The 15,795-nt window shown below is 46.4% G+C and overlaps 1 protein-coding gene across 10 annotated transcripts in view; it reads right to left on the reverse strand.

The window, feature by feature from the left end:
* LOC123852808 (guanine nucleotide-binding protein subunit beta-like protein 1) overlaps nucleotides 1-6,695 on the reverse strand; it is a 62,703-nt gene extending 56,008 nt beyond the window's left edge. Inside the window, exons 1-4 of one of the 10 annotated variants that reach the window (XM_054510389.2) lie at nucleotides 6,225-6,365; nucleotides 4,050-4,159; nucleotides 3,701-3,922; nucleotides 2,959-3,050 (exon numbers count right to left, since the gene is read on the reverse strand). In XM_054510389.2, coding sequence (XP_054366364.1) covers nucleotides 2,959-3,050; nucleotides 3,701-3,806 — 198 coding nt within the window. In that variant the 5' untranslated portion in view covers nucleotides 3,807-3,922; nucleotides 4,050-4,159; nucleotides 6,225-6,365. Of the gene's footprint in view, nucleotides 1-2,958; nucleotides 4,160-6,224; nucleotides 6,366-6,440 lie in introns of those variants that run through there. The other 9 variants (XM_054510391.2, XM_054510387.2, XM_064578021.1 and 6 more) reach the window with 9 other exon arrangements.
* Nucleotides 6,696-15,795: the final 9,100 nt, after the last annotated feature.

Consider the following 15,795-nt stretch of genomic DNA (forward strand, 5'->3'; position numbering starts at 1 on the left):
GTTGCAGCTTTATAAAAAGTTCTCTCATAGGACCGTATCCATAATACTTCTGGTGTTAAATTTTCCTTGGAGACGTGTACTTTAAAAATCCTCCCATAGTGCCCACTGTGTCATACCTTTAGGAAATAAAATCTCCAGGTTATTTCCAAGGCCAAGTATGGGATGGGCACGATGATCCGGTAGGCAGACCCCAGCACATCAGCCAGACCCTGAGCACAGCCAGCAAACCCTGCCAGACTGTCCTGCTCCCAGGAGTAGCCTCCTCTAGCCCACCTGTGTGTGAAGAGCTGGGAGTGGCGAATGACCCAAGGATCCTCCTCCCGTCATGCATGGCAGGGCCTCCTCTGCTGTCTCTCTGTTCCTTCTCCCCCCTCAGAACAGGAAAGCAGCTAGGTCATTGCATCTGCCCAAAGACAGGGCACAGCAACGGCTGCCAAGGAAACTGTCGCTCTGCAACACCATATGCACTGCCTATCTGCAAGGTCATGCCAGAGCCCTCCCATCCTCTCCTGATCCCACCTGCAAGGGCACCCAGGAACTGGCAACCTTGCCTTTGCTGCTAAGGCCCTGCCCTTGTTTCTTTTCCTTTGTGATGAGAGCCCAACCACAATAGGGCCCATTTTCCAAATTAAAAGACAGGTCATCTGGCCTCTCCGCAGATCCTCTTGGGCCTGCCTTGGGAGAACTGGCCCTGAGGAGAGGCATGCCAGACTACAAACCAAGCTGGCAGGAGCTGTCTGGGGCCCAAGGGAGATGGTAATGGCGGCGGGGGCGGGGGGGGGGGGTCAGAAGGGAAGATGGCAATCTTGAGCTGAAAGGGATTCACTTCCAGTCCACTAAATGTAGATGAGAAAGGTGTCCTGCGCAGATGCCAGCAACAGTGGGGATGTCAACTAAGTGACTGGGCCATCACCCCAGTGAGTAACCCCAGGTTCTCTTGTCAGAGACATCTTACCAACTCAAAAGATATGGCCAACAATATCAGACCCACTGGCAGGCCAGTGGGTGGGGGTGGGACGCAGTCTGAGCTGGGTTTGAAAAAGGAGGGTCCAGAACTGAGCAATAGTGTGGAGGGGCAGCAATGCATCTGGAGCTGAGTTACAATGTGCAGGGATTTCCCACACTTGATCAGAATCAAGGCTGCATAGTGATTTCTTCTGTTAGCTTGCTTGTTTGCTTTTAGGGTTATATCACCTTCCCACTTATTTCTAAGACTTGCAACTGTTTTATTTACAAGGCATCTGTGCCTTAAAATAGCTCACACATAAAACCATCTGAACCCAGAGCCTTTTAAAGTTAACAATTACTAAATAATCCCAACCCGTCTATTTTAAAAATTTTTACCAGATGTTTGCTTACTACTAATTTTTCTCTAAAATAACTAGTTTTAGTAGCAGTTCACATTTCCATTTATTTTTTCTTCCTAGTTTCCAGGAAAGTGTTGTTTCCACAATTATAAAACTGAAGGGACTTGACATTCTTGTCTAACTGTTCCTCTGGGTAGGTACACTGTACCCATCCTGTGTTAAATTTGGCTTAAGGGAGCTTCTGAGCTCAGTTCTCATTATTAGAAAACCCATCCTTGTACAGAACAGGTCTTTCTTCATTCCAATCCTCTGGCCCCTGGGCCTCATAGCTCTGGTCTGCTGCCTGCTCCTCACTTCACCTCCAGCTCTAGGAAGTCAGTTCTCAAAACCACACTCTACCTGCCAGTCCTAACTCCATCCTTCAGCCAGACCCTTCAATTCGCAAAGCCCCCACCAGAAACCACACCTCCAACACCGACCTAGAGTACTCATGGCTAGGGCCTAGCCGGTTCCCAACAGAACAGGCAACAGTGTTCCGGCTAACAAAATAAGGGCTCTGCTTGTCAGCAGCCACCACACCACAAGCTGAGCCATAAATTCAACATATGTTTAATGAGTACCAAATTGTGTACCAGGGATGCAAAGCTGATCAAGATGGAGCCCCTGCCCTAGAGGCTCATAGCCTACCCAAAGATACAAGTCATTTATAGTGTTATGGTTTAAGTGCTGAGTCAGCAATGTGTAAGAGTGGGCAAGGAGGCAGGGACTGCTGAAGAGCAAAAAGTGGGAGGGCAACATGGGCAAAGGCACTGAGACACAGAAATTCATGTCAACTTCTGAAGAAAACCAGGCATAACTACAATCTTAATATACAAAAGGGAGTAATGCCTGACACTGAATTAGACTGGCAAGGAGGCCTGTATCTCACCTCCCTAGCTGGCCAAGACTGCTGGTAAACCCATAGGGAAGCATCTTTCTCTGCCATCCCACTCATACTAAATGATCAAAGTGGCTGCTTCCTCCATGCAGCCTTCCTTAAATTCCAGCCAAGAGGAAAGAGGTCACAGGGAGCCAAGATGGGCAAGGGGGCCAAAGCAGAGACACCATCCAGGGACAGATCCAAACAGGGCTGACATGGCAGACCTAGTTTAGTCCAGCCAACATTGAACAAAGGGGTCTGGGGAGTGGAGCGGTTATAAAGACATAGAAATATCTGATGAGGACTGCTGTATGAAACTGTCCAACCAGTGGAAATACAGCTGAGGAGGCAGCTTCTGGGCCACTGGGGAAGTCAGAGGATGACAGGCACAGCGTAGAGCCCAATATTCTGCTATAACAGGTGGTGGGGTGGTGAAGGAGACAAGGGCTCAGAGCAGAGCCCAAACAGGTGCACCTCCTGCCCAGCAATAAAACAAGTGGATACGGCAATATCTGGGAAAGCCACCCCGTCCTGTTGGAGGGCTATGGGGTTCCTCAGCTATGTAGGCCACTTCATCACAAGGAGCACTGCTGCATCTGCATCTGCATCTGCCTGGGCTGTGCCCAGAATCCAGGGCTGTGGGGTGGGGAGTGGGGAAACTGTTAGGTCTCCTGGGGCCTCTGAGGTGTCCGCCACCCACTGTGGGGTACCTAAGGATGTCTCCTGGTCTACCTCTGTCTTAGAAACCTCCTCCTCTGTCTTCTGGGGTTCTGGACCCCCTGGTGGAACTGGATCTGGTTTCTGAGCAGGCGGGTTAGCAGATCCTGAAAGTACAGGGACAGATGTAGCGGTCACCTCCCCTGGCTGGGACGAGGTTGGCCCCACAGGACCAGGATCAGTGCTGCATGCCAAAGTAGACAAGGTGGGGGATTCCACAGACCCAGGGCTGTTCTCCTTGGCCCACTGCTGTTCAGGGAGAGTATTTCTGGATGTAGAGTTGGAACTACAAACAGCAGGGGTGGTCACAGCAACTGGGACAGCACCCATGTTGAGTGCCAGGGCCTCTGAGTACTTAGCTAAGTACTGCTTCACCACAGGCAGCTCCAGGGGCCACTGGTGGCTGGCTCGAGGCAGGAAGCAAGGTGCTACAGCACGGTACTCAGTGAAACTGTTCGGGTCTTGAACAACTTCCTTGAAATCCTGGCAGAAGAGCTCATAATCGTCAGGAAGGGGCACGTCCCCATCGACAAAGGGGGCTGCCCACACCTGGCTCAGTCCATCAGTTGCCCTAGGATCTCGAAGATGCAGGTGAGGTTGTCCTGATAGTGCTCAAAGCAAAAGGACATATCGGTCCAGAAGCCCTGGGGAGCCATCAAAGGTGTGTGGGTACGAGACTGGCACCCAGTGGAAGTCCACCCTGGGGGCCATGGGCCAGGCATGTGCAGAGCCGGGGGCCCCCTTTCTGTGGGCTTACCGCCGGGAGCACTCATGGCCATGCTCTTCTGCTCCAAGGTTGTGCGTGCACACACAGGGTCCCCATAGCAGGGCCGCTCAATCCAGGGATCCACTGGGGGGGGCATATGTGACGCCAGGAGAGACCTGGTCCATCTGCTGCCAAGGGTGTGCGTTGGTGTAATTGGCTGCTGCCCAGATGGGATTGCAAGGGCCCTGCCAATGGTGCCGGCCAAGAGGCATGCTGGGAACAGAGGGGAGTTGCCACATCGACTATAAGAGGAAGGAGGAAGAAAGGAAGAGACAGCGCAGCAGGGAGGGTGGGCATGACACAACAGGACAGAGATGGGCTGAAAAGGGGTGCGGCAAACCCAGGCGTTCCAGGCAAGTGCTGAGGGTCAGAGGAGCTGACAGCTGTGGCCTCAGGAGCGCTGAGAAGAGCTGACGGGACTGTCAGACGCAGGCCACCATCCAAGGCAATCTGTCCAAAAACAAGGTGGGGAAGAGCGGGAACCAGGCCCAACCACCTCCACTGGGCAGCAGGAGGAGGCACTAAGCAGGCAAACCCCAAGTACCCAACCAGGAGCTCTGAGTGGAAGGAGGGCCCAGGAGGCAGTCCTGGGAGGTCTGAGGTGGGCAAATGCCACCTGTGATGTTTCATGGGCAAGGCATGATGGCAGATGCTGTCAGTCTCAGGAGAAGGAAAGGGGGCCAGATCGGAACCCCCAGGGTTTCCTTGGATGGCCTGGCTGGCTGTCAGGGAGTTTCAGGAGAACGACAGTAGCTACCTTTTACTGAGTGCTCTATCTGTGCCAAACACTGACCCCCTGATGAGGCTGGTACTCTCATCGTACCAGAGGCAGAGTGGTGAGTGAAGTCACTTGTCTGCGGCCACACACCAACCACCAGTAAGTGATGGAGGCAGCTGAACCTGGCTCTAAAGACCACAGCTTAACCACCATACATCACCATGCTGGTTATGAACTACCTTTCAATCCACCAAAAAGGAGTCACCTAGTCACCCCAAACACTGTGACTGCTATGTAAGTAGACAGTGTCACAAGATCCTTCAACATCAAAGCACTAGGAGCTTGGAAGGTGCTACCTTTCTGCCAACAGAAGCCTAGGGACCCGTTATTCTCTGTGCCCTCCAGCCTCCCCACCCGTGCCTTCCAGACTCACCTCACCACTCAAGAGTGTAGCCTGCTGGCAACGCCACCCCACCCCGAACACACCTCCTTGCATCCCCATTCCTGTCGACAGCCCAGCATCCAAACCCCAAGTTTAATTCCACTTGCTACGTCTTCTTTCACCACCCCAAAGTCACTGCTATAAAGGGCCTGGAGAGCAGTGGTCATCAACCCTGAGCAGCCCAAAGAGCCCCACAGTGGAAAAGGAGGCTGCAACCATCACCAGATACAGTTCCCTTCCAAAGCTAGGAGCCCTCTCCCAGGGCTCTCACACTGCCCAGCCTGATAGTGGCCACCTCCTCAGTCTCTCTGCAAAGGGAGGTCCACTCATAGCCACCACAGAACACACTCTGCAACCCCTCCACACCAACCCTAATGCTCCATCAACTCACGTCGGGCCACCACGGCCTGCACACACCTTTGTGCATAGTTGCCCATGTGTTTATCTCTCCTATCCCCATCAGAATGAGTTCCTCCAGGGAGACACAGCTCTGCTGGTCTTTCTGCTGAGCACCTTCCAGGGTAGCCTGCAGCACTCGAAGCTGCTAGGGTCAAGAGCACCTACCTTTGCCACCCAAGCATTCTGGAATCTCTCAGGTACAGCCCTCACTCTGTGGGGGGTTCTTCCACCTGAAAGCCCTTCCCATCCTAACACAGTAAAAGAATATGCCAGAGCCTGCCGGCGGCAGTAGCCCAAGGGGCAGCACACAAATGCAGTCCACTTGTGAGTCCAGTTCAGTCCCTCATCGAATTCTGAAAACCAGTGACTGCAAACCACACCCCAGCTCCTGCCACCAATCTGAGGTTAGGTGCCAGGCTGCATGCAAAACCCACATCCCATGCCCAGGAGACAGTGCGCACTACCCAGGTCTCTGCCCTGGCTTCCTCCCAGCCCCAAATCCCACCCCCAATCAGAACCCTAGCTGTCCGCTGCCTGCTCATCAGCATGCCTGTGTGCCCCCTGCAGCCTGAGGGAGAATGTTCCCTTGCTCCAACCAACCAGCCCTGACGGGCCTGAACCTTCCTAAGCCTGGGTCTCTTAACACTTTGGCGCCTTGGCTACCAGTCTGTTGACCTCTATCCCTTCTCTCCCCACCCTAACACTGAGGAATTTGGGCCCTTCTCCTGGACTGCACAGCGCTCTACTCAAGGAGCACGTACCGGGACGCACGCGCATTTGCCTCCGCAAAGCCAAAAAGCACCGATAACGCTGGAGACAAGGGGCCCCGGGGGTAGAATAACGTGCCCAAAGCCTCATAGCAAGTGGACCACTGCACCACCCCTCCCGCAAACGCCATGCAGGAAACCGCAGGGAAATGAGCTCACAAGTCCCACTGCAAAAAGAAGCCGACCTACCTGAGGCTGCGCGAAGCGTCTGTGAAGAGGGTCCACGGATCTGCAGCTGGAGACTGCGGACCGGTCTCCCTCCCGGGGCGAGAGTCCAAGTGCCACCTAAAAAGTGCAGAACAATATCGGCCGCCGTGAGGCGAGGCGGGGCGCGGGGGCGACCTCCGAAGACCGCGGGAAGCACCCGAAAATGACTTCAGGATCTCCCCAGCCTGCGGCGCCGACCGAGAAACTGAGGCTCGCCGTTCGGAAGGACAGCTGGGACCCAGTCCGGGGACTCCGAGCGCTTCTCTGCGGAAGGGAGTTAGGAAGAGATGGAGGGGCGGGGCCCCAGCCGGCAGCTCGGGTTCCCGCCGCCCCACTGACCCTCCCGCCGAAGTTAGCGACACCCGGTCGAACCCGCACAGCGCTCAGAGGCTGAACACGTCGTGCAGCCACGCCCCCTGCGTGCGCGCACCGCCCCATACGTCCCACGCTGGCCTCCCAGCAGGGCCGCGCCTGCGCCCTGAGCCTTGGGCCCAGGGCCGCGCAGGCGCTCCCAGGCCCTGCCAGCGCAGCAGTGCGGCGCGGGGGGTCATGGGAGCGCGCTCAACCCGTCCGCGCGATGTACCTGGAGCGTTTCGGGCCGCGTTCTCAAGCGTGGGGCGGCCGGGATTGGCGGTGCCCCGCAGGCAGACGTGAAACGCGCTGGGGCAGAGGAACGGATAGCTGGAGGGAGGGGCTGAGCACCCACCTGGCTCCCCCACAGATGTTTGAGACATTGCCACTGCCCTCCATCAGCTGGGCATTGGGGCGCTACGGAACGTCAGAAGGAATGTTGGGGACAGAGAGCATCAGGGAGGGTTTGGGCATAGAGAGGCAGCAGCGCTTCCATGGAAAGTGTTTCTCACCACCCAGTGCCTGGTTCTACATACCTCCGGCCCAGGAGCTGGAGGGCAGAGCAGCGCTGGCAGTGAGGACTCCCCACCTGCGTGCCTAGGGGCTGGCAAGCCTGTGGGTTTTCTAGTGGGTGGGTTTGTGCTGCCTACCCCGGTCGAGGCTGGACCGAGAGAGGACAATGAGGGCAGGCTGCCAAGGCCAAGTTTGCTGCCCAGGAGTGGCATGCCCAGTCAGCACCCAGAGACTTTGCAAAAGCGAGTGGAGCATGAGGTTGAGTGCTTCTCGCGTGCACCGCCCCATGTCTCCTCTCCGTGTGCTTAAGGTGCCTAGACAAGAGGTGGGAGGGGGTGCCGGCCCCCCAGCCCAAAGACCAAATGCCCTGTGGGCCAAGGACCTGGATGCAGGCCAGAAATTACTAGGGCCATCAGCAGCCGAATTCACTGGAAAAAGATGTTTCTCAAGGCGAACACACACGTAAGAGACCAGCTCCCTTTCTGCCCTGGTCTAGTGACTCCTTTCATGAAACCATCTCTGAAATGTTATCTGCATTTACACCCAAACTCACTCTCTTTGATCTTTGAAACGCGAATCAAAGATCACATTGTACCTTTACTTGGGTCTGTGGGGTTTTCAGCCACCTCCGCCAAAAATAATAAAAGTGGCACCCAGCCAGGAAACGCCTCCTTGAAGTGTGAATGAAACTTGTATTTTTCGGTTGTATCTTTCCTAATTGACCTGATAATTTAAACTTCCTGCCTCAAAGGAGGGAGGGGGGAGTTCCCGACAATTTGGCTTACCTCAGGCACTAGGCAGCTCAGTCCAACTCAAGGCCTGTCAGCAGAGAGCAGGCAGCAGGCTTGTGTAAAAAACTAATAGGCCAGCCTATCGGAAATCACCGTTTTTGATTCAAATTGCTTTCTTTCACTCAGGCCATCCTCTATGTATATATATTTTTTAATTGTGGTAAAATATACATAACAAAATTTACCCTTTTAAAACCATTTCTAGGTGTACAATTCAGTGGCATTAAGTATATTCACACTGTTGTGCAACCTTCACCACCACCCATCTCCAGAACTTTTTCATCACCCCAAACAGAAATTGTATCGATTCTAATTCCTCACCGCTGCCTCTGTCCCAGCCTCTGGTAACCTCTATTCCACTTTGTCTATGTTAATTTACTTATTCTAGGTATCTCATATCTAAGTGGAATCATACATTATTTGTCATTTCACTTAGAATAATGTTTAAGAGGTTCACGGTGTAGCACCTATCAGAATTTTTGCTCCTTTTAAGGCTGAATAATATTCATAATATGTACATACCACACTTTGTTTATTCATTCAGCTGTTGATGGCTGCTTGGGTTGCTTCCATCTTTAGGCTATTGTGACTAATACTGCTATTAATATGGGTGTACAAGTATCTATGTGAGTCCTGCTTGAAGTTCTTTTAGGTATATACCTAGGAGTGGAATAGCTGAATCATATGGTAATCCTATGTTTAACTTTTTGAAAAACTGCCAAATTTTTCCAAGGCAGTTGCATCATCTTATGTCCCCACCAGCAATGCACAAGGGTTCCAATTACTCCACATCCTCATATACACTTATTCTTTTCTGGGTTGGTTTGTTTGTGTGTTTTTGATAATAGCCATCCTAATGGGTGTGAAGGGGTATTGCATGGTTTTAATTTTAGCGATGAGTGAAATTCAGCATCTTTTCATGTGTTTATTAGCCATTTGTATATCTTCTTTGGAGAAGTTCCTGTTCGTCCTTTGCCCATTTTTTAATTGGGTTTTTTTGTTTTGTTGTTGGTGAGTTGTAGGTGTTCTTTGTAGATTTTGGATATTAATCCCTCATTACATAATTTGTGAATATTTTCTCTCATTCTGTGGCTTATCTTTTCAGTCTCTTGATGGTTTCCTTTGAGGCACAAAACTTTTAAATTTTGATAAAGTCAAATTACCCATTTTTTTCTTTTGTTATTTTGGTGTCATATCCAAATCATTGCCAAATCCAATGTCATGGAAATTTTCCCTTTTTTTTTTTTCTAAGAATTTTATAGTTCTAACCCTTATGTTTAGGTCTTTGATCCATTTGAGTTATTTTTTATACAACTTGGTTTAAGATAAGGGTCCAACTTCATTTTTTTGCATGTGGATATCCAGTTTTCCCAGTATCATTTGTTGAAAAGACTGTCCTTTTCCCATTGAATAGTCTTGGCACCCTTGTCAAAGATCAATTGACAATATAAGATTGGTTTATTTCTGGGATCTCTATTTTATTCCATTGGTGTCTATGTCTGTCACTATGTCATACAATCTTGATTACTGTAGCTTCATAATAAGTTTTGAAATCAGGAAGTTTGAATCCTCCAATTTCACTCATTTTTTCCAAGATTATTTTGGTTATCGGGGGTCCTTGAGATTCCATATGAATTTTAGGATGGGTTTCTCTATTTCTGAAAAAACAAAACAAAACACTGTTGGGATTTTGATAGGTATTGCCTTTAATCTGTATATCACTTGGTATAGTATGGATATTTCAATGATATTAAGTCTTCCAGTCCGTGAGTATGGGATGTCTTTCTATTTATTTAAGTATTCTATAATTTCTTTCAGTGATGTTTTGTAGTTTTTGGTGTGCAAGTCTTTGGCTTCTTTAATTAAATTTATTCCCATATATTTTATTCTGCTTGATGTTATTATAAGTAGGATTGTTTTCTTAATTTCCTTTTCAGATTGCTCATGGTTGGTGTATCAAAATGCAGCCCATTTTTGTGTGTTGGTTTTATATGCCTCAACTTTGCAGACTGTATTTATTAGCTCTAGCAGGTTTTTGTGGACTCTTTAGAGTTTTCTACATAGAAGATCATGTCACCTGTGAACAGAGATAATTTTACTTCTTCCTTTACAATTTGAATTTCTTTATTTCTCTTTCTTGTCTTATTGCTCTGGCTAGGACTTCTAGCACTAAGTTGAATAGAAGTGGCAAAAGCAGGCATCCTTGCCTTGTTCCTGATCTTAGAGGCAAAGCTTTCACTTTTCACCATTGAGTGTGATGTTGGCTGTGGATTTTTTGCATATGGCCTTTATCATATTGAGGAAATGTCCTCCTATTCTTAGTTTATTGAATGTTATATCATGGAAAAGTATTGAATTTTGTCATGCTTTTTTCATATCAATTGATGTGACCATGTTTATTTCCTTCTTTCTATTGATATGGTATATTACATTGATCTTGAAATATATTAACAGGGAAGGACATTTTCACCCAGTTACTCTGTGTATATTTTCACAGCTTACTCTGCTGAGCCCACCAAGCGTCCAGAATGTGAATGCAAGGTTCTCATTGGATGATGAAGCAGGAGTCAGCCCATTTCACATATGGAGAAGCTAGACTTCATAAAGGCCAAGACTTGCCTGAGGGATGATAAACTTGAGAGTCCCGACCCAGCTTGCAGCCCCTCCTTTGGAAATGCACCCACTTGTGTTGTGTTCCAGATGTGAGTGTTTGAATTAGGAGGCCCAGAGGCAGTGGTCAGGCAGGGGGCACTGGAACAAGGACTTCAGCTCTGAAGTGTTCAAGGTTGATGTTGGCACTGTGTGCCCAGAGCAAAGGGGCAACAAGGAAGCAGGAACACGCAGAGAGGTGACGCCAGCTGCTTGAGGACTGTCAGCCTCTGCAGCCTGTCTGTGCTCCTTGCACCTGGACCTTCATCGGGGGCCTTCCCCAGAGCCCATTGGTGGATGCCTGAGCCCAGAACCAGGAATACCAGGGTCTCTCTGTTCAGCCAACACCTTTCTCCTTCTACCAAAAGTTTCCCTGAAAATACAGAGCTGAATCCTTTGGTGCCTTCTCAAAGGTCGCACTTTCCAGGAAGAGTCTGTTTCCTCTTCTTCTGGTAGGGCTGTGCCCTAAGTGATTAGCATGGATGCCTCAGAGACCCTTCCAATTTAGCCAGGTGGCTGGGCACATGACCCTGGTACCTCTGGGGTTCCTTGTGCTTCAGCCTTGTTATGACTGAATGTTTCTATCCCCCTAAAATTCATACGTTGAAATCCTAACTCCTAATGTGATTGTATTAGGAGGCGTGGCTTTTAGAGCCCTCATGAATGAAATTAGTGCCCTTATAAAAGAGACCTTACACAGCTCCCTCATTCCTTCTGCCACGTGAGGACCCAGGGAGAAGCTGGCTGGCTGTAAACCAGAAAGTAGGTTCTTACCAGACATCATATCTGCTGCTGCCTTGATCTTGGACTTCCCAGCATCCGGAACTGAGAGGAATAAATTTCTGTTGCTTATAAATCACCCAGTCTATAGTATTCTGTTACAGCAATCTGAAGGAAGACAGGCTTTTGGAAACCATTGTTGTCTTTGTCAGTTTCTTTACATTATTTCTTTCTCTTTTTAAATTGAGGTAAGATTTACTTCAATAAAATATATAGGTCTTAAGAGCACAGTTCCATAAATTTTGTGCAGTAAGCCACCACCACACACAATTAAGCTATAGAACATTCCATTACCCAGAAAGTGTTTCCATCCCTCATAGGCCTTGTTCTGATTTCTACTGCATAGCTTTATTTTGCCTGTTCTGGAACTTATTAACCATGGAATCCTACAGCATGGACTCTGTGTTTGACCCAGTATTTGTAAGATTCATCTATGTTGTGGTTGCAAGTGTCTCATTTGTTATTGTTGTGTGGCACCCATTGCATATGACTACACAGTTGGTTCATCCAGTCTCCTGTGAATGGACATTCAGGTGATTTTTAGTTTGGAGCTATCAAGAATAAAGCTGTGAGGGGGCGCCTGGGTGGCTCAGTCATTAAGCGTCTGCCTTCAGCTCAGGTCATGATCTCAGAGTCCTGGGATCGAGCCCCACATCGGGCTCCCTGCTCTGCGGGAAGCCTGCTTCTTCCTCTCCCACTCCCCCTGCTTGTGTTCCCTCTCTGGCTGTGTCTCCCTGTCAAATAAATAAATAAAATCTTTAAAAAAAAAGAATAAAGCTGTGAGCATTCTTGAAAAAGTTCTTTTTGTAGACATAGGGTTTAATTTCTTTAGGGGAAATGTCTATGAGTGGACTTGCTGGGTCATGGGGTAGGCGCATGTATTGAACTTTATAAGAAGCTGCCAAAAGTTTTCCAAAGTATCTAGAACTTTTACACTTCCTCCAGCACTGCCTGAGAATTCCAATAGCTCCACATCCTCACCAACACATGGTATTGTCGGTCTTCTTAGTTGTAATCCTTCTGGCAGAAAGGGAGTGGTATTTCATTGTGGTTTCGATTTCCCTGACAACTAATGATGCCCATGCTTTTTTTGTGGTTGTTTGTCATCTTTTATTAATTTACAAGAGTTTTTTCATGCATTCTTAATTTAAAAGTGTTTGTCAGATATATGTATTGTATATATGTTCTCTCAGTCTGTCACTTGCCAATTCGTTTTCTTAAAGATATCCTTTGAAGAGTAGAAGTTTCCCACCTTGGTGGCTAGTGCTTTTTGTACCCTAAAAAAACCCTCGCTACGCTAACATCATGAAGTTTTTTACTATGTGTACTTCTGGAAGTTCTATTGTCTTAGCTTTTACATGCAGGCCTATGGTGTATTTTGAATCAATTTTTGTGTATGATATGAGTTATGAGTTGAAGTACATTTTTACCCATACGGACATTCCATTTCCTAGCACCATTTGTTAAAATAAAAATGGTCCTCTTCTCAACTGCATTAACCTTGGCAATTTTGTTAAAATCCAGTTACCACATTTGTGTGGTTCTAATTCTGGACCCTCTACTCTGTTCCACTGATCTTTGTCCTTGGGCAAAAGCATACTCTCTTACTTACTGTAGCTTTAGAGTAAGACTTGAAATCAGATGGTTACATCCTCCAACTTTGTGTTTCCTTTTCAAAATTATTTTAGCTACTCTGATTTTTTTACACTTCCATATAAGTTTTAGAATCCACTTGCCAATTTCTATGAAAAATCAGCTTGTTAATTTCTACTGAGATTTTGATTAGGATTGTGTTGACTGTATAAGTAAATTTGGGGATAGGGCACTTCTTAACGATACCAAGTTTCCAGTTCACGAACAGATTATGTCTCTTTGTTTATTTAGGTCTTCATTAATTTCTTTCAGGAATTGTTACAGTTTTTAGTGCACAGATTTGCATGTATTTTGTTAAATTTATCCCTAAGCATTTTATGGTTTTTGATGCTATTATAAATAGTACTTTAACATTTTTTCAGTTTCCAGTTTTTCTTTGCTAGTATGTAAAACTAGAATTGACATGTTATGTTGAGCTCTTGCTAAATTCACTTAGTAGTTCTGGTAATTGTTTTATACTTTCATTAGGATTTTCTATGGACATGACCCTCTTATCTACAAATAAAAACAGCTGTGCTTCTTTCTTATGTATATATGACATTTATATATTTAAATCTATATATAATATGTGTACACCTACATACATGTATGTACATATAACTACATGATTTTTTTCTTTGTTGTAGCAGCCAGGACTTTTGGTAATAAAGTTCAGTAAAAGTGGTAGGAGTAGGCATCCTTGACCTACTCCTAATCTTAGAAGGAAAATGTTTGGTCTTTGTGAAGTCTGGTGTCAGCTACAGATGTTATTCATAGACACCTTTTTTATCAGGCTGAAGGTGTTTCCTTTCAGTCCCAATTCTCAGAGTTTTGTTTTTTCATAAATGGATGTTGAATTTGGTTAAATGCTTTTATTCCATCTATTACTATGATCGCAATATTTTTCTTTTTCATTCTGTTAATGGGGTAAATTACATTGTTTGCATGTTTAATGCAATCAATGTAATTCCTGGGATTCCTGGGATAGATCTCACTTGGCCATAATCAATTCTTTGTTTGTATTGCTAGATTCAACTTGCTCATATTTTGTGCAGGACCTTTGCATCTATGTTCTTGAGGTATAATGGTTTGTAACTTTTTTTTCCTAGAATGTCTTTGTCAGGGTAACGCTGGCCTCATAAAGTGATGGGAAGAGGTTCTTCCTCCTGTTTTCTGAAATCATTGGTATGATATTGACATGATTTCTTCCTTAAATGTTTGATAAAATTCATCAGTGAAACTATCTGGACCTGGAGTTTTCTTTATGGAATAGTTTTTAATGAAGAATTTAATTATTTTGATAGATGTGGAGCTTTTCATATTTTCTACTTCTTCCTGTGTAAGTTAAGGAATCTGTCCCTTTCTAAATTGTCAAATTTATTGAATTAACTTTGTTCATAATATTGCCTTATTCTCTTTTTTTAAAGAAGATTTTATTTATTGGGGTGCCCGGGTGGCTCAGTCGGTTAAGCATCTGCCTTCGGCTCAGGTCATGATCCCAGTGTCCTGGGATCCAGCCCCGCGTCAGGCTCCCTGCTCAGCTGGGAGTCTGTTCCTCCTTCTCCCTCTGCCCCATCCACTTGTGCTCTCTCTCTCTAGTAAATAAAATCTTTATTTTTTAAAAAAGATTTTATTTAAGAGAGAGACAGAGCATGAGTGGTGGGGAGGGGTAGAGGGAGAGCAGGAGGGAAAAGCAGACTCCCTACTGAGCAGGGAGCCTGACACAGGGCTAGATCCCAGGACCCTGAGATCAGGACCTAAGCTGAAGTCAGATGCTTTTTTTTTTTTTTAAAGATTTTATTTATTTATCTGACAGAGAGACAGCGAGAGAGGAAACACAAGCAGGAGGAGTGGGAGAGAGAGAAGCAGGCCTCCTGCTGAGCAGGGAGCCCGATGCGGGGCTCGATCCCATGACCCTGGGATCATGACCTGAGCCGAAGGCAGACGCTTAACTACTGAGCCACCCAGGCGCCCCTGAAGTCAGATGCTTAATCGACTGAGCCACCCAGGGGCTCCATTGCCTTATTATCTTTTTAATGCCTGTAGACTCTGTAACAATGTTTCTTCTTTTCTTTCACCCCTGATATTGGTAATTTTGTTAATAACCAATATTTTATTGTATTGATTATCACTTGCTTTTTATGTTTTTGATTTCCACTTTTATATTTATTATTTCCATCCTCTTTCCTGTGATCTGAATTTGCTCTTCTTCTGCTGTTTTCTTCAGGAGGTTGTGTGGGTCAGAGATCATAAACACAAGTATTTTTTTAAATACAAGTAGTTTTCTTTTTGACACAAATGTTTTACAGCTATACATTTGCCTCTAATCACTTCATTGGCTGCATCCCAAGAACAATGAAGTGTTAATGTTTTTATTATTGTCAGTTCAAAATATTTTCCAATTTCTCTTTTGAGTCCTTTTATCCCTGGGTTATTTAGAAGTATGTTGTCTAATTTCTAAATATTTGAGGGATTTTCAAGATATCTTTTTGTGATTTTTTTTTTTTTGTGGGGTTATGTCTCAGTGTGTAATCTCCTTGGTGAAAGTTCCATGTGTACTTGCAAAGAATGTGAAGAATAAAATAAATGTGAAGAATGATGGTGGGAATGTAGTACAATCACTTCAGAAAAACTCTGGCATTCTTATAATGTTAAACATATACCTACCATATGTCCTAGCCATTTCACTCCTAGATGCATATCCAAGAGAAATGAAAACATATATCCACACAAACAATTGTTCATTAACATTCATTGCAGCTTCACTAAAAACAGCCAAAAATGACCCAAATGTCCACCAATAGGTGCAATTTCCCTTCAGCCTGAAGAACCTCCTA

The sequence above is a fragment of the Mirounga angustirostris genome, unplaced genomic scaffold (genome assembly GCF_029215605.1).
Source record: "Mirounga angustirostris isolate CCGP_5_RB_7025 unplaced genomic scaffold, mMirAng1.0.hap1 SCAF_14, whole genome shotgun sequence".
Classification (NCBI taxonomy): domain Eukaryota; kingdom Metazoa; phylum Chordata; class Mammalia; order Carnivora; family Phocidae; genus Mirounga; species Mirounga angustirostris.